Genomic DNA, 19,713 nt, shown 5'->3' on the forward strand with positions numbered 1-19,713 from the left:
AGTGATGCCCGTCGGCACCTCTTGAATCGACACCGTTGCCGCAAGAGTAAACCCATAGTTTGCAAAGTGAAACGGCATTTTCGGCCACTGCTTGCACACAGGCCACTCGGCCCCCGCGCTACGCCCTTCGAACGTCAACCCACTGGGAACCTTTTTCGTCGCACCCCTCACAACGGCATTCACCCCAAGGTACTCGTCCTCCCACTTGTCCCCACGGAGCGTATCGGCCAAATGGCCCACAAGCCCAGCCGTGGGGATAGGAACAGAACAGTCCCATCTTGACAGCGCGGCGTCCGCAGCGCCTGTGCTGCATCGTCTCAAGGCATTGTCCTTCACGGCCCAGGTAGACAGCGCATGCCTTATCCTCTGCAGCTCATGCGTCAGATCCAGGAAGAAGGCTCCGGAGCTGCTTCCAACACCGGCCTCGTACAAACAATACAGCTTATCATTCGCGTACAACAGAGAGCTGGAGGTCGCGCCATACCCAGTGGGTAACAGGCCAACGTGGTAAATGCGGTTCGTGTCCGTTAGCCACAGGTGAATCTCGCTCCTTTCTTTGTCCCCGAAATATTCCAGCTGGGTGAGGAGGATCACCTTCTTCCCATCAATGGTTGCAGTGATGAATCCACCCTGAATGTGGAGCCCAGAACGTGCCAATGGGTTGCTCCACACGCGCGAGAGCGTCCCCAGAGCCTCCGTCCACGTGTTCCCCTTGTCAGTCGACTCGTACACCCTTCGGCGACCGTACTCACATGAGGTGATCATGATGATTTTCCCATCCTCCCATTCAAGGATACTGGGGTTGGTGCAGCCCGCATGTGTCGCGCTTTTCGCAAAGGTCCAGTGCTGTTGAGTGAAATTCATGTACATGATTGTGGACGCAGTGTCCCCTCCCATTGTCAGAAACTGCACGGGAAACACGAGCGTGCCATCCGTCATTTTCGTGATGGGAGTACTGGCATCGTTGAGGAAGCCAATCATGTCACCGGATTTATGGGGATAAGGAAGGAGAATGCTCATAGAGACGGAACTCATCGACAAACCTCCGCTTTGTCCAGGCCTTGTGTCCAGAAAATGGATAACAGGCTCCACACCACTTCCTCCCCACCTATTGGCATAATGAGGTCTGACTCCCTTCCGTAAGTCGTAACCCTCCACAAATGCAAAAAGCGATCCGAAGGGTCCAAAAGACGAGGGAAACGACATCCAGTAAGGGTGTGCAGCAAAACAATCAATATCTCCAGGTCTCGGGTACGGACTCCAATTCACCCCACGATTCACGCTAAGCTGCGCCGTCAACTGCATGGACGCACTCCCGCTCCCCACAGTTCTATTGAACTGAGCTCCAGCAATGGCCAGCAGCATCCCGTTCACATTCACAAGATGGGGATTGCGGAAAATGTGGCCAGGGATCGGTGGGTTTGCGGCCTGATGCTCCCTTGGCAACTGCCTCGAACCTTGTCTTCCATAGGAATCGTCCACTCCCGCTCCAAAGCTTTGGGCCTGCACAGGCCCCGCGGCGCCGCACATCAACACGAAAAGTAGGAGCAGCACCGCGGAGGTAAACACACGCCGGGACATGTTGGGCCTCGGCGGCTCACTCTCTCCTCCTTCCCCCCTCCTTCCGCTGGATCCGGTCACGCGGCGACGGTTGTGTGTGCGGGGTGCCTTCACAGCAGCAACACGTGAATGCATATAAATATGTGTGTGTGTGCGGTGTGTGTGCTGTGGTTGGAAATTTCAGAGCCTTCTAATTTCACAGTAGCGATTCGCGTTCGTTTGCTTGCTTTCCTAGCGTGTGTGTGTTCAAGAAGTGGAGAGTACAGCAGCAACAGCGGCAATACACAAGAAAGGTCAGTGAGGAGCAGAGCAGAGCACCCACGCAGAGAACGGGACAAAAGAGAATCCGGAAGGGGCAGCACGGAGGACCATCGCCCACACCAGCCCTCTGACACACACAGACAACATCGCAGCGCCGTCAGTCCGCGGGTGAGAGGATTCGGCCCTCCACACAACAAACGCACGCACCGCCAGCAATCAACCACCAATGGAAGGGGAAAAGAAGGGACACACCGCCACCGCCTCCAGTTCAATCCCACGGCCAACGGCATACGGCCACAGCCCCGCTGCCAAAACACAACGCACACGGAGCAAGCAATCACCCAAAGAGCCGCACGCAGAAGCAATTCCTCATCCATCCACGACGCGGCGCCTCACTTCATGCGGTCACAACGCGGCGCCCCCACACCATCAGGAAGAGACACTCGCCCTGCGCGCTGCCTCTCCCCTCCCTTCGCCTCATGCCCACGGGAAAAAGCAGCACCCACACGCTGCTGCCACACGCACCGCAAAAGAACCATCCGAATCCACTGTGATTTGCACTCTGTGTGCGTGTGCTTGTGCGTGCCTGCAGAAACACGAGGTAAAGAAGTAAAAAAAGAAACGGAGCATGTGAAGAAACGCAAAAACAAAATGCACAGCAGAGCCGCATGGTAGAAATAACATGACTGCTCAAACTCACGATTGCACCGCAGCCCAAGCAGTGGCGAGTCATACAAGATTTATTTAAAACAATTACCAATAAAAAAAACCTCCCCTTTCACCATTATCTTTCCAGCCCGCACAAATTAATTATATAAAAAGAAAAAAAAGCAAGAAAGGAGTCGTCCTCCGTTGCTCTTACTCCTAAAAAAGGAAAAAAAAAATCACCCGTTTACCGTGTGGCCCACCAAACTGTTTGTATATTTTGCCCACAAATTTAAAATTAAATAATTACTTGTCTTTCAACCGTCTGACCTCCATGTGTCCGCACATCGTTTATATTTCATGGGGTCATCTGCGTGTTGCTGCTCCCCTCAGCCCTCTCAGCGGCGTGTGAGTGCGGCCCGCAGAGCACAGTCACTCGTGTGTGGGGGGGCTGAGAGAAGCACGCAGACATGACGGGAGTCGCGCCACTCCATCGGGGGAGTGAGCGCAGCAAAAAAAAAACACATCAGGGGGGAAGAAATACTCACGAGGCCGACCCCGAAGGGACTGCCGGAGCGTGAAATGCACACGCGAAGCAAAAAAAAAAATCCTAAAAAAACGGCAGGGTGTGGCTGTGTGTGTGTGGCGCTGCGGGTGTCTGCCAGCCCTGGCCGCAATAAAAACAAAACAAGAGGGAAAGAAATGTGTGCTCCGCCCCACAGGCCCTCGTCGCACGCCCACACGTCACGGCTCCCTCAGCGCGCCGTTCGTCGCGGCCCCTCCTCATGCGTGCAGCAGGCGAGGCGCACAGGGCCGTCGTCATGAGCGTGTCGGTGGGTGTGCGAGTGGAGCAGTTGGGCGGGAAACACACGGCACCCCTCACAGGAAGAGCGCAGCAAGAAATAATTAAAAAGAGGGAAAAGTAGAAAAGAAAAAACGTCCATAGTGATCGCCCCCAAAAGCAAAAAGAGAAGGGAAGAGTGGAGCAAAAAAGAAAAAACAGAAATATTTTTTTTTTTAAAAGCAAACAAAAATAATTAAAAACAAACATAAAAAAACATAAGAAATTATACTCCAAACAGAAAAGAAAAAAAATTAAAAGCCGGAAAAAAAAAACGCCCATGGTGGTTGCCTTAGGGCAGCAAGGGAAAAATGTAAAACAAAGCAATAAAAAAAAAAACAAGTTATTCACTGTGTAGTAAAATTTTATTCCTAGGGGTGTGTGTGTCGGTGCAGGGAAGGGCGCAAGTGCTCCACACGGCAGCCGCACACTCCTCACGCAGCCGCAAACCCCCACAGCCCCAGCAGAAGAAGCAGCGGCAGCAGTCCGCTCTCACACACAGTGTCGCCATCACCATTTGCCCCGCCACCACTCGTTGCTCCTCCAGCGGCATGGGAGTTCAAAGCCGCCGCACTCCCCACAATTCCCTGCGATGGTGCCGCCGGCACTTGCTGTGTGGTGGCAGATTCACCCATAGCTGTGTGTTGTTGCTTTTCACGTTCTTTTCTAAACGGCTGCGAGGCCGATTGCACCACTGGAGCTTCAGGAGTTTTCTTTGCAAGAGGCGTCGCAGTTTTATCCTCCCCCACGGACGGAGAGGCAGCTTCAGTTGGCTGCAGACCTTCCGATGTCGAATCGATAACCGTATCCTCCTCCACGCACGTATCAGAAAAAGTCAACGGGCGGTTGTACAGCAGGACGTTCGACACAGTCACATGCACCTCTTCTTCTTGGCTCCCTGCATTGCCTCCATCCCCTCCAATGTAGAAGTGGGAAATCTCTTCCAAAGCCTCATTTTGCACTCCACGTCGCGCATCGCCCACACACACACACCGGCCATCGACGTACACGGAGCTCTGGCTGCCTTTCTGTAGCACAATGGCCACTTGGTGTGTTGTCCCCTCTGAATCCCAAGTGCTGCTGTGCTCCGCGGTCTTTTCGCCATCGCACAGCGCCTGCCACCTATTTCCGCTGTCGTATGACAACTCCATAAGTTTGCTTCCTACCTCGCTGCCCGCACGCACACCCATCAAAGGAACAGGACCCTTCTTCGGCTCACCGTCGATAGACACCGTCGCCACAAGAGTGAAGTTGTAGTTCGCAAAGTGGTACAGCTGATTCTCCCCCTGCTTGCCAACCGGCCATTCCGCCCCCGCGCCACGCCCTGTGAACTTCACGCCATCGGTAGTCCCTGCTGCCCCAACACCGCTCTTCACGGTGGCGTTCACCCCGAGGTACTCGTCCCTCCACGTGTTCTCAGAGAAGTTGCCGGACAAAAAGCCAACCAGACCATCCGTCGGCATGGCGGTGCTGCATTGAGCAACGGCCGAAGGGCTCTCCTTGACAATTGGAAAAAGGCACAGCTTGGAGACACGTTCGTCCACTTCCTTCCACGTCGCCAGCACCTCCTTCACCCGCCTCAGCTGCGCTGTCAGAAGCACAGACCAAAGACTGTGTGATGGTTTGCCCTCACCGCCCTTCTTCTTCTCGTACAGTGCAATCAACTTCTCCTCCTGCTCATTAGTATCTCCACTTCCAGCATTTTTGTACAGCAGGGAGCTGGCGGCAACGTCCTCAGCTTCCCCGGATACCGGCCCAATATCAACAATGTGCGCATTGTCCGTCAGCCAAAGATGAAGTTCGCCCTTTCCATTTTCCTCATTTTCCCTCTCCGTAGAAGGCACCGGCAGAGTGACGAGCATCACACTTCTCTTATTATCATCGCCAACAGTCACTGTGACGAACCCGCTTCCAACCGCCTTCACGTTTGTGCCTTTTGGATTGCTCCACACGCGCGAGAGTGTCCCGAGTGCCTCCGTCCACGAATCCTCCTTGCCACCAAACTCGTACACCCTGCGGCGGCCATCGTCACACGCAGTCATCATCATGAGTATTCCCTTCTCCCGCTCCACGACGGAAGGATCACTGCAGCCATCGGCAGACATCCCCTTCGACAGCTTCCAATCCGAAGCATCCGAAGAGTACATGAGCAGTGAGACAGTCTTTCCGCCCACAACTTCGCTCTGCCCCAAATTCTTCTTTGTGGCTTCCACTGGCAAGACAAGCGTGCCGTCATTAGTCTTAATACCAGATCCACCACCGCCAATCAGCCGCGTCAAGTGTTCGTGATTGCCCTCGGAGAAAGTGCGGACCAGTCGCTGGTTCTCATTCCATTGGATTTTTCGGTTGCCTCCCTCGCCACTGACTTTCCCTTTCACCAACAAAAGTCCCCAGTCATCGGCACCAGTCTCCTGAGGATTAGTAGCAGCTGTCCGGCTGTAGTTTCCAACAAGCATGTAAATATCATTTTCCTTCACAACTGTTGTTGGTTGGCTCACATCTACTTCCTTCTCCCCTGTGGAAGTGACTTCCTTCAAAAATTGTGTATCCTTGACATCCTTCACCACTTCCTCCGGTTCGTTAGCCTTTGCTGTCGTCACAAGTTGGGATGCAATGCCAGCAAAGCTGTCTTGACCCTTCTTGCACTGCGCCTCAGCAACGGCAAACACGCCACTCCCCACTTTCAAAAGGCCGGGAACACCCAACGAGTCCACAGTTACATCACCATTGGCGTCCTTCCATTCAAACTTTGGATCAGCCCCCGAAGCACTGTTCTCCGCGTGAGCAGCTCCACTGCCGCACATCATCACGACGAGAAGAAGCAGCACCGCGGAGGTAAACACACGCCGGGACATGTTGGGCCTCTGCGGCTCACTCTCTCCTCCTTCCCCCCTCCTTCCGCTGGATCCGGTCACGCGGCGACGGTTGTGTGTGCGGGGTGCCTTCACAGCAGCAACACGGGAGAGCATATAAATATGTGTGTGTAGGCGGTGTGTGTGCTGTGGTTGGAAATTTCAGAGCCTTCGAATTTCACAGTAGCGATTCGCGTTCGTTTGCTTGCTTTCCTAGCGTGTGTGCATGTAGGAGGGAAGAGAAAAAAAGGAAAAAAGCCCGTAAAGAGGTGAGACGGTGAGCACCGCCACCCATCCACACTGTGAATGGCATCAACATAAACTCTGCCGCAGTTATCCCCTCCCATCGCTAAATCATGGGAAGGCTAAAAATAAAAAAACGGCATAACAACAAGAAAAGGGACCTTAAATGTATGCGCACTGCCACGGCCTGTGGTCTTTTCATTGTCTCACTGTAACCCATCAATTGCGGTTCTTAATCGCTCTAACGCAATTGCAGAGGAAAGAGCCCCATTGAGACCACGCTGCACATTCCTCGCAAGACGGTCAGGATGCACAACGTATGCAATTCGTCGCGCTTTTTTCACAATGTCACGCTGAAACGACGCCCCCTCTTCCGGAACAACAAGGACTATCCCGCGGTAACCCTCATTTGCGGCGTGCCGAACGGCTGCATGCACGGAATCAGAATCATCCAGGTATACATCGGTCCCTATCATATGTGAGGCGTGGAAATTCATCATGGGGTGATCGGGATTCATCCCATAACTGCCCTGAAGCCACTCCTGAAGAAGCGTGCTCTCGGGCCGAATAAACGTGGCGTCCTCGTCACCGTTTGGGTCCTCATAAATCTTAAGATACGGATAGTACTGATAAAGCAGCCAAATGGTGTACCCCTCAAGAGACTTTTGGCATTGCGCATCATCAACGCCCGAGCAAAATAACGTCTTTATGAGGTGCTGCGTGCCAAGTGCCCCGCGGCGGTTGAATTTCCGCCGATGGAGCACAATCATTTGCTCACAATTAAAAACATTCGCGTTGCGCATGATCGCACCGATGTTTCGGTCGCCAAATTCATTGTACACCATGACAGACAGCTGCATTGGATAGGACATGCGCCTCGCTCTGAGGATTTCGGCAATTTCCACATTTGAAAGTGACAAAAGATTTGTTTCATGAGGGAGGTTATTCCCTTTTGTCACCTTCAAACTCCCATTGCTTAGTGGCATATGACCTCGTGATGAACATGGAGAAACTCTGTCGTCATCCCTCATATATTGGTCAACATGTGCACTGGCTGCAGAATGCAAGGCGATAGCCATGGCAGAAATCATCGATAGGGAGCCAATCGATCCATATTGGGGTATATAAAGGCAGTAGTCACACTGTGAAACAACATTCTCAGACAACCCATTCTCCATCCCAAGCACAATCTCCACACCACCGTCACAGTCCTCATTGCCTGTGCGCCTTTCCCCCGCCTCGCGAATGACTTTTCTCCATGGAAAGCTTTGTACTGGCTGTGCATCAGGATGAGAGGGGGTGAGAGCCACTTTTGGCTTGTGTCGCGAAAGGCTTGCCCCGACTTCTGCATGCATGTAAAACAAACGGTTTCCCCCGTACATGATGTCCATGGAGGGTGTGGTGTTGACCAGTGGACTCAATATTTTGGGGTGCCCGGTGCCAAAGAACATCGCGAGGCGCAGAAGGCACCACGCATTGTACGCAAATTTGATGTCCTCCACCGTTAAGCTGACAGATCCAAGCAGCGGCAAGTGGGACTTCCGCTGCGGCCAGTTAATGGAGTACGCCCATGCATCAAAGTCACGCTTGAGTAGGCAAACAGCCGACCACTTCATTGGTTTCGCTTGACCCCCGCTTAAACTTTGTCTGCGTCTACAAACACACCAAAAGATATAAAGTAAAAGTAAACAAACAATGTTCAATAAATAAATAAATAAACAAGCACGTTAAATGGAGAAAACTCAACAGCCAGCGTTCGCACGAAGAGCCCAAGTAAAAAATAATAATAATGATACCGGTGGAATTGTCTCATCTTCTCTGTGGATGTTCGTGTGAGTGTGTATGTGTGTGTCCGTCTCTTTCTATTCACGGGGCCTCACACGAGTTCCTCGGAGGAGGTCTTGAATAAGCACCCGCGATGGGTCGTCATACGGCACATCCTGCGGCACCAAAAGGCGATGGGAACGAGCGGGAGTCGCAAGACGCACGTCCACAGCAGAGTTACCCCCAATAGGATCAGAAACCGGCAACCGCAAAATGGGCGCTCGTTCCAATAAAATTCCCTTTGAAGTGGAAACTGGTGTCTTCGAGCGCAAGGAATCCACAAACTGAAAGTGGTTTCGTAATGCAGCAAAACGCCGCAGACGCGCCACCGCCTCCACGTAACCTGTTGGCACGTATGCGGAAGGTCCAGTGGGTTCTTGCCTCTCCACATGGGGAGTGGGTGCTGCGGCCTCCAGACGATCCACAGATGCCGGTTCAGGGCCTAACTTTGCCGTGTATGACTTTGTCGGTTTGTTCCAGCTCTGAGCAGTAAATGACATATGTCGAGAAATCGGTTTCGTCAAGGGCACACCATCCTCTGGTTTCATACTCGCTTTGGTTAATACCACGGCCCCTCCTCCTTCTCCTCCGGTTGTTGTTCCTGTTTCTAAATTAGATATCGGTGGTGACGACGCTCTTTTGCGCCTCCTTTCCGCATCCTCTATAAGGCGGCGGAAAACCCCTCCCGTTGTTGTTTTGGGTGATAGGGAACGCCCACGTTTGGGTGAACGCTCTAGCGCGTTGTTCCGCCGCTGCGGCAATGAATTGGAGCGGGACCGTCTCAAACTTGACAGTGTTGGCGATGCAAAGCGCACATTTAGCGGTGTGGCGGCATGGCTCTTCCCCGCTGAAAGATCCCGCGGCCGCCTTGAAGAAATCGCAGCCTGTAGTGCTGGCCGGGATTCTTTCTCCTGACCTGACTGTTGCTTCAACTCTTGCGGTTGTGGAGGCTGTGTCTCGCGAGCCTCGGACGTGGAATCACAAGGCGCCCTGGCGAGCCCGTCAGTCTCATGTTGATGCGGCGTCAAATTGTCTTTTCCCCCATGCAAGTGCCTGCGCGGTGCAGGTTTGGGAATCACGACAGGATCGCCGCGCAGGTGTTCATAAAGGCATTGCGCGGCCCATGGCAAGTCATCGACAAAAGACGTCGGTCGGCCTCGCACCATGTCGTACCAGCAGTCGTCCAGGCGCTCCATGTCCCACGCACAGCCAAGCCGCTGCAGCAGCGGCCCCAAGTCACAGTACCGCAACGCCCCAGCGAAGCCACCCTTCTCCCGTGCCTCAGAAATCAGCTCGACCACCTGCGCAGGAACATGCCTCATGGATGCCGGCTCCGTCTGCATGGACACGGAACTCGAAGGTGAGGGAGGACTTCGGCCCCGGCAGCCCTCCGGAATCTGCATTTGGCGCCCCACCCACCACGCCGCTCCTCCCTTTTCACCCACACGTGTCTCTCAGCTCCGCAAGGCGGAAAGTAGAAGTAAATACCGGGCAACACGCCGTAAAAATAAAAAAAGGGAAAAGAAAAGCAAACAAAAAAAAAAGAACGTGGCGAAGTTTAAATTTAAGAAAAATAAATAAAAAAGAAAAAAAAAATCAACACATCCCGCACCCCCCCCCCCCCCCCACCATCCACGCAAAAGTGAAAAAAGAAAAGAAAAAAAACCACGTGTGGTCCAAATAAATTTTGCACTTCTTTTTGTTTTTTATTTAATGTCTTTTATTTCTTTTTTTTTTGCTTTTTTTTTTCTTTTTTCTTTTATTTGTTTTTGTTCTTTTCTTCTCTCCGCCTCTTCCTCGGCCCCGTCGTTGTTTTCTGTTGTTTTCTGTTTTTTTTTTTTGTTTTTTTTTTTTTGCATTAGGCGGCAGTAAATGCGGGATGGAGACATCGACGTGAGTACGTCTTGAACAAGCGGTGAATTTCAGCCACCACCAACCAGGCGTCCACAATTCGCCTTGTCTCCGTCCAGCTTGTGGACACCCGTAATTCATAGTCCTCCTGCACACAGACACGTGCCTTAAACAAATAATAATCCCACGGCACCTCCCCGCCAAGGCACGTCTGTGCGTTTGGACTTGTGATCCACGGCTGTAGCCACTCCTCCACGTCTACAATGGACTCCTTCTTCTTGTGTCTCCTGCCTTCGCCGCCATCCCCTGCTAGGGAGGCGTATTCATTGTAAAAGTGCAGTGCCTTACTACTTATGAACGTTGTGGCCGTCTCATCAAAGTTCAAAAGAAGGAAAAGTAAATTGTTCCACTCATTGTCATCGAGAAAAGCCACAAGGCGTTCACACTCGGTCTGTATGCGTGTCACGATACACTGCTGAAGAAAAACATGATTCCCAGACTCTTCCGCCTCTGTGAGAGTAGGGGCGGTGGAGACTGCAGCGACAACACTTTTCATCAGGCCGGAAGTAAACTCCAACTCCGCCACAATTAAGTAAGTTGCTCGATCTTCGTAAACAATACATGGTGGACCTCCCCCATCCACTCCCTGTGACGCACCCGCAGCTACATGTACACCGAAAAATTTATGCAACACGGGTTTACCCTCCAGGCCTAAAAATACACCTAAAGGACTTCCCCAGCATGCTAGGTATCGGTTGATAATTTCCTCTTTGCCACAGTGAGACCCTTCCCCGATTCCCTCCTCGCTGTGTTGCCTCTTCCAGCTCCCTGTGTAGCATTGCCACACCCGTGCACAACGCATCGCAAACAGTGCCACGCTGGCGACAAGAAGAATATACAACTTTTCTCTTTTATATGCAAATGAGCCGATGGATAAATGCTCATTCCAATGCCGGAGCAACGCATCCACAGTCGTAATTCGTTTTCCGTCTAAGCAAAAAAGATACTCATAAATGGGTGGGTTCACCGTTAAGTAAGTTCGACATTTGATCTGGAGGCACCGCTCCTGTCCAAACTCCCGCAGCTTCTTGTCGACAATACGCGCCACGCTCGCAATAGGGAGATCGTTGTGTTTGCATATTTTCTCCATGTACAACTCAACAAACCCGGGTGGCGAGGCTTCCTCAATGGCCCGCTTCAGCCGCTCGGCGTGCTCAAACGGCACCACATCGTCCAGTACGCCATGCTGGATGATGATAGGACAACGAACCTGTGGAATCACATCAATCGTGCGAAACCAGTCATAGCCTAAAAAGCTCACAATGGAGCCGACGTTCCTTGTAATTTCGTTGGCGCACCCCTTCAGTGAAGTAAAAGGAGACTGCAACACCAACAACGCGGGTGTTTCACTTTCGTCCTGTAAACTAGCACACAGCTGTGCGGCAGGACCTGTTCCAATAGAGCGGCCCATGAGAACAATTCGATTGGGTGGTACATGAAGATGGCGAACAGCGTAGCAGTACGCGGAGAGCATATCCTCGTTCATGGAATGCTCGGTCGTATCGCCGTGTGAGATGCCGTAGCCGGTGTACTCAAAAAGCAACACCGATGTAGAGGCACGTTTACTAAAGTAAGAAAGCTCTTCCACCATCATGGCCATGTCAACTGCATTCGTGTGAGCATAAATGACAATGTACTTTGCTGTCGGGTCGAGAAGCAACAACCCATAGGTGAAACTGCCATTCTCTTTACGTGTTCGCCATTCAACCCTAGGGATGTGAAGCAGCTTGCCAAGATGGTCGCTCGTGCCGTAGCTCGGGCTGGGCTTCGGCAGAATGATGGACTTAACAATGGCACCGAAGAAGGACGTCATCCCTCTTTCTTTCTCTCTCTCTCTCTCTACCCTCCCCCCTTCCCTGCAGAGTGAAATGAAGCCCCGCAAGAAAGAGAAAAATGAAAAGAAGAAAATAATAAAAAAAGGGAAATTATAAAACAAGCAAGTTGTCCATCACAATTCAACCACTCACGGGCGCACTTGTCTTTTTGCATAGAAAAAAAAAAAAGAAAGGCGTTACACATCACAAGGCTCCCCGAGCGAATGGCTCAATACCGAGACGAAAGTCCTTGTAAGTGATGGGACAAATATGCTCATCTTCCATACACGCCTGGTGTACCACGACACCGTTTGGAAAACGTGCAAAAACAACGTCCGGGCGTAACTTTTTCTCACACACGGCACAGCACGTACCAAGATCCATTACAACCTGCCTTGAGCGCTCAAGCGCGAGCTTCAACTCTGCCTGCCGTATACGTGCCTCAAGAATACTGGCATTCATCGCTGCACTGCGGCTTCGCGTTGACGCATCTCGAATGGACCGTTTTATAAATCCCGCAATTGGAAGGACGGGCGTATCATCCGGCAGCATCGGCAATGCCGTCAACAGGTTTACCCCCTCACATGTGTTGAGCATTTCAATGGCGTCGTCTAGCCGCGGTGAGGTGCACCCATCGCTCGGGTGAAGCAGAAGACGCAAAAGAACCTGAAAGGCGTCCTGTCCGTCATGGCCCACATGTTTCGCGTATTCCTGCGCCGCCTGCAACTCCTTTGCCTCGTAAAGAAACATGCAAATGGCCTCCTCATGCAGCTCAAGCCGACGATAAATAATGGCACGCTCAGCATACATGCGACTTCGCAAATCCGGCTGTTCCAAAAGGTTTCGTGCGTTGGAAATGTCAATGTGCTCCGACAAACGCAGAAAGTTTTCTAAACGTTGGTGTAATTCTGAGACCCGACTCCTCTCCTTCTTTTCTTCGTTATTATCCCCGTCGCCTTCTTGGGAAAAGGTAGACAGCAGAAGCTGCACCAGGCTTTGAAAATATGCATCGTGAATAGACGCGTCTATTTTCACGTTGCATGCGTTATCAAAAACCAAAGACAACCATTCAGCACGGCGCTCATGGGGTTCTGTGTCGCCCATGTCACTCATGTCGCTACTAAGAAGTCGAAGAACGGTGGTGTAATGCTTCGGTTGAATTTCTGTAACAGGGAACATCTTGACAGACCACCTCGGAGAGACATTGGCAAGAATCCAACGAGAATATTGTTCCGCCAACGCCCTTTCCTCCTGCTCATCCCATGAGAGCAGCGATATGTAAGTTATAGTCGTCACCACGCTGACGCAGCGCCGTAAAAGGCCCAGTTGATGGGACGGATCCGCATTCACGGCAATCTCGTCAAGAATCCGCATCATCTCACTTTGTGGTATAAAATTAGCCCTTCGATCCCTTCGGTCAGAGAGAACTCTGTTGCTGCTACTTTTACCGAGTGAGTTGGCCAACAGCAAATGAAGAATATGCAAGAACTCCATGTCAAAGGGCAGGTTCCCTGGAGAAAATGATGTCGTTAAAAGCGATTCCAACAAGACTCGTTCCCTTGTCGTGCCAAGTGTGTAGAGTAACACTAGACTTTTGTGGTTTTGCTTGTAAAAGTACCATAGTGTAATTAATGCCACCCATTGCTCGCTGTCCACTAAAAAGACCTCGGACTCGGCGAGGGAGCAAAAATTCTCCTCCGCAAGAAATGATAGCAACTGCTGCTCTTGTCCCATGACAACGTATGCTTTCATAATTGCGGTGTCAATGGCCTCCGCCAGCACAGTTTTTTCCTCCGTCGCATATTCCCGCCGCAGTGGAAGCGCGTAATCAAGAAAAGCCGTGATGGCACTCCGCATGTCCATTGCAAGATCTGTCGTGTCGAGTGAGCGTGTGTATTCCTTCGGTGGGTGCCATGTCTCCCGTGCACGCTTCGTAAGGAACCCTGGAAAGAGGTCAATGACAAGTCGTGGATCGACATTGGCGTCGCGAAAACGTAGCATAGCCGTCTTAAAATCCTTCTTGGCATGGAAGCTCCAAAGTGCAGACTGAGTCTTAAGGCTATCCACTGTTGCCTGATCCACCTCGTTGGCGCAAAGCTGGCAGAGAATTAGACCCGCCTCGACGCAGTTCAAAGATGCCAGTGCCAGGACCTGTTCTCGCACAGGAAGCAGCTCAAGCAGATACACGGTGTTGTTACTACTCACCAAAATACTGATGTCCTTCCGCAACGCATCGGAAGGTGTTGCCTCTTTTGGCAAACTGGCGTCAAAGTCCGCAAAGGGTCGCTGCGAGATGCGATCGGCGCCCTTCAGGCTGAGGGTTTGCCACGGCGACAAATCCGATGCCTCAGCGTGGGCAGTAAAAAATGGCAGTCGCACCTCCATGCAGTTGTTGTCATGAACAGTGAGAAGAAAGGGATGAATGTACGTTGCATTGGTGGGGATCGACGACCACGACATCCCGCTCTTCCCCGGGACAAGACTGCCGTCATGCAACGCCCGCATACCCTTGTTTTCGTCCCCCACGAGTACCTCCGGCACGGGGTCCAGTGAGAGGAGCAGGGGGATGCCACTCTTTCCGGTGGGGTACAGGTAGTCCGTGGCACCACTCAAAACATTCATGATGACATACTCACGACGAAAACCAAGTATAATATTCTTCCCTACCCAAAGGAGCGTCTTGGCGCCGTCCGGCAGCAGAAATCCGTCATTCACCATCACAAACTCCCTCAAGTGGTCTCTGTACTCGTACAATGTAATTTTTTTGCGCTGAAGGACCGCCATGGAAAAGATGCCCCTTTGACGCTTCACGTGTAATGTGACGATATCTTTACTCCCCTTGACGGTATTCATTTCTGGTAGCCGGTCCTCCGGCAGGCTGTCCAACGGGGCGTGAGTCATGTGGTTCAGCTGGTGTACTGCAATAACGTCACCCGCAAGAACAAGCAAAATCCCCTTTTCCACAATGGGAATGATCATACGGATGGGTAGCTTGTGCTTGGAATTATGGATGTAAACACATTGGGCGTCACGGTTTTGGAGAGAGACCTCGTACACCATCACTTTCCCATCACTTGTGCCAAGAAAGAAAAGATTTCGTGCGGTGGCAATGCTATCAATTTTACATGACAACTTATGTTTAAGTTCCCTAAGACAAAACACCTCATGCGACATGAATGCAGGAGAACAAACGTTGTATGTTCGTATGTGTGTGTATGTGTATGTATCGATTTCTGTATAAAAACAAATCCAATCTCTCTTTCCTTTCCTTTCCCTTTTTTTTTTGTTTTTTATTTATTTCTTTCCTGCTGGTAAAAGGTAAGATCCCACCCCCCACCCCAAAGAAGAAAAAAGAAAAAAAAAAAAAAAAACAGACAAGAAAAAAAGGGAAGAGAGTAAGGCCGAAGAATAACACGGGTCTTTAAACTTTTTTAATACAACTCAACGCATTTGACGACAGCGGCAACAACAACAACAAAAAAAAAAAAAAAAGAACAGCGCCTGTTCAATCGTCCCTCGCTTCCTGACCAGTGAATTTTGTGTACTCGCACTTCCTTCTATTCATGGAAAAGTCGCACTTCCACACGTACAGAGAGAGGGAGAGAGAGAGAGACTGACTGACTGGCAGACAGACAGAGAGGGAGGGAGGAAAAAATGGGACGTGGAAACGTGCACCACAGCCCTTACACCGGCCACAATTCCACGAGAGGGTTCCAGTCGTCCATGACGGCAAGGTGCGCACCATCAAAAAAGATCATGGCACTTGGGAAGGGCGCACCCCCGTTGCCACCCTCGCCCAATCGCCGAATATGCATCTGCGTGGACGGGCCCACGACCGCTGTAGACTGAAGCGCCATCTTTTCCCGGGCGGATGACGTCAGGGGCGAGTGGGACCCCAAAAAAAGACCAAAGTCATTCGCGAGATCCCGCATCGCGTTGTTGTGGCACTCACTACGTGTCTCCCCAAGCAAATCCTCCAGGTGGCGCACCATGACGGAGCAGCAGTCCGGATGCGTCAATGGTATACCAAAGCCGAGATCTGTGATGTGTGCATCGGCCAGAGAATAACACCGCGACATTTCCTTTTTAAATCCCCTCCCTTTCGTGGGGTCGACATGCGTGACCGTTGGCGTAGGTGTCGGTGCTGTTTCTTTGCCCCCTCCCTCCTCCTTGACCACCTCGTGGAGAGAAACATGGAAGGTAAAGCAACCCAGTGAGTCCTTTAGGTGCATCGCCTCCACGGCCAAATGAAAAAGATCCAGAAAACGTCTCAGTCCTACCATTTCATCCACCACATCGGCACTGACAAAGTGAACGGAATTCGCATGGGAGTGCTGCTTCACAGCCGCACAAAATAACGCCACGGCCTCCGTATCCGAGGCTGTAAATGGCACCACAACGTCAAGGGATGTGTATTTGGTCGACTCCACCAGAAATCTACCCTCCATATCACGTTCCAGTGGCACATCCTCCACACGCTGTACAAACAAGGGTGCCATGACTGTCATTTCATTCAGCAAAATAATAGAACTAGCCGCCTCCACGTATGTGATTTCCGCATCCATGGTAAAGGGCTGCAGGCGCAGCTTGGCGACACTTTTTTCCGTGTCCTGAAGCAGAGGCGGCCAGGCCGCAAGGCGTGCCCCTACAGGAAGCAACAAAGAAGGCGGTCCAGTACCCATTTTGTTGTAAAGGTATAACGTCATCCACGGTGACGGCATCAAACTCACAGTACTCCCATACACGCCATTAAGTGCCACATCAATAAGTGGAGCATACGATACGGGCGATGTCACAAAATAAGCCCAGTAGTTTCGTCCCAAAACGGAATATCGCGTTGTTGGTTCCAGCTCATTCATGGATTCAACCTTCAGCATATCCACACCAGACTCTTTGTCAGGCCCTACAACACGCCGAAGCGCCTTAAGCACCTCACGTAAACTCAACACGCTAGAAATATATTTCACCGCCTCGTCACCAAGATCGTGCTCGGTTTTAATATCTACTTGTTCCAACTTTTCAATAAAACTTCCAATCATCTCCTCGGACAATTTGCCCAGTTCAAATAACGTCACAGCATGTTGTTTAAAGGTTGGGTCGGCGCTCAAATTAGTCATCATAAGAAACCCCGTGAGACTGGCGTCGTAAAGCAGCGCTATACGCCTCGGGGGGTGACTACCATTGTTGGGGCATGTGTCCTTTGTGCCTGCATCCGCCTCTGATGCACCCGCCTCTGTAAAGGTGCAGGGTGCGGAGCCTGTAAGAGACACGGCGGAAGCCTCTGACATGCGCTCTTCCACAACATCTCGCCACGTCTCATGCACGCGTTCCGTAAAATTTAAAATTTCCTCCGGAATGTGGACCGTTTTAAGCTGTGCCAGGCCGAGGCGAATGTACACTTGGGCCGCTGCGCAGACATCCAACTCATCAAGCATCAAAAGCTGCGCGAGAAGACTTAGCGAGGTGCGATTGTCAATTGTGGAAAGAACTTTGTACAGCATCACTTCTGTCGGGTCATCTGAAGTGCGATTCATGACAAACCGCTCAAGCGGCGGCACCGTAATTTGATCCTCAGGACCCACCGAGAACGTTGCGCAAACCAATCCCTTGCGGTACAATGCGTGAAGGGGCTCCCGAGGAAACTCACACGCAAAATGGCAACCGCCACTGCCACTATTATGGCTTTCATTCTCCGCTGAAAGTTTAAGAAGCTGACGATGCAGCGCGGCCTCCTCATTGCTAAGGTTTACCCTCTTGATTGCCTCCGCTGGCATATCCACAGCAAAGACGCCCCAAAACGGTGGAAGTGTAACAGAAGGCAGCATCTCGGATGGCAAGTAATTTTTTACAAACCGCCGATTGATGTGCCATCGGAGTTTACTTCGTACTTCTTTCGTCAGCTCAAGGTATTGATTACGTCCAATCCCAATGATGTTAAGCACATCCACGGCAGTAAAGTTTGGTAAAGTGTCATAGCTGCGCTCTGCCTTCAGAAGTTCCGAAATCATTGTTGTATAGTAGCTAAGTGGCGTCTCCTTCGTGTATTGGGCAATCTTGCGTATGTGTAAATAGGGGTAAAGTTGCAGATTCTCCTGCAGGTAGGCAATAAGCACCTCGTAATAGCTCTGCTCGGTCATGCTAACACGCAGGAACTTTGGGAGGCGTTGATAACTATGATAGCGCAACGCCGCAAAGTGCACGCTGTGCAGTTTGTACGCCTGCAACGACACCCGCTGTCGCAGTGGGCCACTCAGCGCCTCATACGGCAGACGGGACTCTAACGCCTGCTGCAGATCCCTCGCGTGGTGCTGGCCAGCCATTCGGCAGTAGACAACTTCAAAAACAAGTAAATTAAAGAAAAAGAAAATAAAATAAAAGTTACAGTGAGTAGAAAAAAAAAAAATTTTTTAAAAAAAACTCCTTCCCTCGCCTCGTACCGCACACCACGACACCAGGCATCATCACACGCATACACATACGTACCCAACATCCCCTCTACCTGAGAGGCAATGAACGTCTATGGCGCAGAGTGCAGAGTACGTGAAAGCTCCAGCCAATGCGCCAGTGCGTCCACACGCTCCGGCTGCTTGTCGTGTTCCCACACACAAAAGCGATCCTCGATGGCGGTGATGCGAACATCGGACGCCACTGCCTCCACCTGTGCAAGCGACGGCGCCGAGGACGTCACACAACCAGCAGCCCCCGTCCCCAGCGGATGCTGCTGCCGTGGCATAAAGCTCGTAACCGCAAGAACATACGACGGTGGCAAAACGACCTCCCGGCCAATAAGCGTACGGCCACGTAGTCTGTTACGCAACCCGCCATTCTCGGTGTGCTCAATGTGACGCGAGAAGTTCTCCTCAATGTCAGTTGTGCCACGAAATGTCGTCTTGAAAGGCAATGAATGAACCACACACGCATCCCGTTCCTGCCGCGCCTCCTCCGCCACCATCCGTCCCTCCCAAAATCCACTAAAAAAACAACGTCAGTGACGTCGTCCCATTGCAAGACAAACACGACATAAACAAAAAAAGAAGAAAAAAAAAGAAAAGTTCTCTTTGATACGAATTCCGGAAATGTACACCAGGGAATCGCACAAACAAGTGGAGTAGAGGTGTGTGTATATAAATATATATATATATTATAGAAAACGCACACACAAAAAAAAAAAAGACAATCAACTCCGCGTGGTTGATCGCATCGGCTCAGCAGGCAACATCATACAGCGTGGCAAATTTCATAAGAAGAGACCGCAGCGGAAGCAGGGACTCTTCATGAGTATCATTCTTGCTGTTGCTGCTTGGGCCAATTTTCACCGTGTCGCTGTTGTCAGCAAATTCATCTGCACAACACCGCAGTGCGTTCTGCACCTTTCGCCGTTTTACCGGGTGGGCTCCAGGCACAATGGCCTCCCACATGACCAACTCCCTTAGACAACTACACAGACAAGCACGCGTGTCACCAAGCACGGCGTAAACAAAGCTCAGTGTATTGTGCAGCTCGTGACAGAGGTAGTGAAAAGGAAAAAGGTACTGACGACACTCCTGCAGAAGATGGAGCAACGCGTCACGATCACCCACGTCCACATCGCCCACATCCTTAGCACGAACGCGGCCGCAAAGGATCTGTACAGATGAGATGTACTCACGTTCCTTCTCTCTGCTTCCCCCCAGGCGTAGCGTCGCCGAAAGCGCCGACTCAAACGGGCTTCGGTCTCCGTCGCCGCAGCGCACACATCGGCAGTCAAAAAAGTACCGCTCGG

At 51.4% G+C, this 19,713-nt stretch overlaps 9 protein-coding genes across 9 annotated transcripts, besides 19 other annotated features; all 9 read right to left on the bottom strand.

Annotated features, from left to right (window-relative positions):
• Tc00.1047053507997.14 (trans-sialidase, putative) lies at positions 1–1,695 on the bottom strand (the record flags this gene model as incomplete). The annotated part of the gene is made up of 1 exon (XM_804633.1): positions 1–1,695. A coding segment is annotated over one exon (1,695 nt), but the record flags the coding sequence as incomplete, so codon positions are not given.
• Positions 1–2,313: a sequence feature (heterozygous, Esmeraldo-like haplotype).
• Positions 2,314–3,058: a sequence feature (areas not merged during assembly with more than two copies in the genome that could not be assigned to a particular haplotype).
• Positions 2,755–2,775: a sequence feature (AT_rich).
• Positions 3,059–4,849: a sequence feature (haploid, Esmeraldo-like haplotype).
• Positions 3,486–3,582: a sequence feature (A-rich).
• On the bottom strand, positions 3,742–6,276 carry Tc00.1047053507997.30 (trans-sialidase, putative; the record flags this gene model as incomplete). Its single annotated transcript, XM_804626.1, has 1 exon — positions 3,742–6,276. The coding sequence occupies one exon, from the start codon at positions 6,274–6,276 to the stop codon at positions 3,742–3,744; it is 2,535 nt and encodes an 844-aa protein (XP_809719.1).
• Positions 4,850–6,034: a sequence feature (areas not merged during assembly with more than two copies in the genome that could not be assigned to a particular haplotype).
• Positions 6,035–6,134: a sequence feature (areas merged during assembly that could not be assigned to a particular haplotype. This can correspond to areas where the two haplotypes were merged or to regions with more than two copies in the genome that were merged during assembly.).
• Positions 6,135–6,869: a sequence feature (areas merged during assembly that could not be assigned to a particular haplotype. This can correspond to areas where the two haplotypes were merged or to regions with more than two copies in the genome that were merged during assembly.).
• Positions 6,609–8,018, bottom strand: Tc00.1047053507997.40 (hypothetical protein, conserved; the record flags this gene model as incomplete). The annotated part of the gene is made up of 1 exon (XM_804627.1): positions 6,609–8,018. One exon carries the CDS (start codon positions 8,016–8,018, stop codon positions 6,609–6,611), a length of 1,410 nt encoding a protein of 469 aa, XP_809720.1.
• Positions 6,870–19,713: a sequence feature (heterozygous, Esmeraldo-like haplotype).
• Positions 8,265–9,629, bottom strand: Tc00.1047053507997.50 (hypothetical protein, conserved; the record flags this gene model as incomplete). The annotated part of the gene is made up of 1 exon (XM_804628.1): positions 8,265–9,629. The coding sequence occupies one exon, from the start codon at positions 9,627–9,629 to the stop codon at positions 8,265–8,267; it is 1,365 nt and encodes a 454-aa protein (XP_809721.1).
• Positions 9,730–9,822: a sequence feature (A-rich).
• Positions 9,920–10,008: a sequence feature (T-rich).
• Positions 10,039–10,081: a microsatellite.
• Positions 10,085–11,950, bottom strand: Tc00.1047053507997.54 (serine peptidase, putative; the record flags this gene model as incomplete). The annotated part of the gene is made up of 1 exon (XM_804632.1): positions 10,085–11,950. One exon carries the CDS (start codon positions 11,948–11,950, stop codon positions 10,085–10,087), a length of 1,866 nt encoding a protein of 621 aa, XP_809725.1.
• Positions 11,950–11,978: a microsatellite.
• Tc00.1047053507997.60 (hypothetical protein, conserved) lies at positions 12,156–15,125 on the bottom strand (the record flags this gene model as incomplete). Its single annotated transcript, XM_804629.1, has 1 exon — positions 12,156–15,125. One exon carries the CDS (start codon positions 15,123–15,125, stop codon positions 12,156–12,158), a length of 2,970 nt encoding a protein of 989 aa, XP_809722.1.
• Positions 15,146–15,190: a microsatellite.
• Positions 15,205–15,261: a sequence feature (CT-rich).
• Positions 15,292–15,337: a sequence feature (A-rich).
• Positions 15,542–15,564: a microsatellite.
• On the bottom strand, positions 15,635–18,271 carry Tc00.1047053507997.70 (hypothetical protein, conserved; the record flags this gene model as incomplete). Its single annotated transcript, XM_804630.1, has 1 exon — positions 15,635–18,271. The coding sequence occupies one exon, from the start codon at positions 18,269–18,271 to the stop codon at positions 15,635–15,637; it is 2,637 nt and encodes an 878-aa protein (XP_809723.1).
• Positions 18,290–18,355: a sequence feature (A-rich).
• On the bottom strand, positions 18,469–18,903 carry Tc00.1047053507997.80 (hypothetical protein, conserved; the record flags this gene model as incomplete). The annotated part of the gene is made up of 1 exon (XM_804631.1): positions 18,469–18,903. One exon carries the CDS (start codon positions 18,901–18,903, stop codon positions 18,469–18,471), a length of 435 nt encoding a protein of 144 aa, XP_809724.1.
• Positions 19,073–19,097: a sequence feature (AT_rich).
• Positions 19,157–19,713, bottom strand: Tc00.1047053507997.89 (hypothetical protein, conserved; the record flags this gene model as incomplete). The annotated part of the gene is made up of 1 exon (XM_804634.1): positions 19,157–19,713. A coding segment is annotated over one exon (557 nt), but the record flags the coding sequence as incomplete, so codon positions are not given.

This window comes from Trypanosoma cruzi, genomic scaffold (genome assembly GCF_000209065.1).
Source record: "Trypanosoma cruzi strain CL Brener 1047053516597 genomic scaffold, whole genome shotgun sequence".
In the NCBI taxonomy this organism is placed as follows: Eukaryota; Euglenozoa; class Kinetoplastea; order Trypanosomatida; family Trypanosomatidae; genus Trypanosoma; species Trypanosoma cruzi.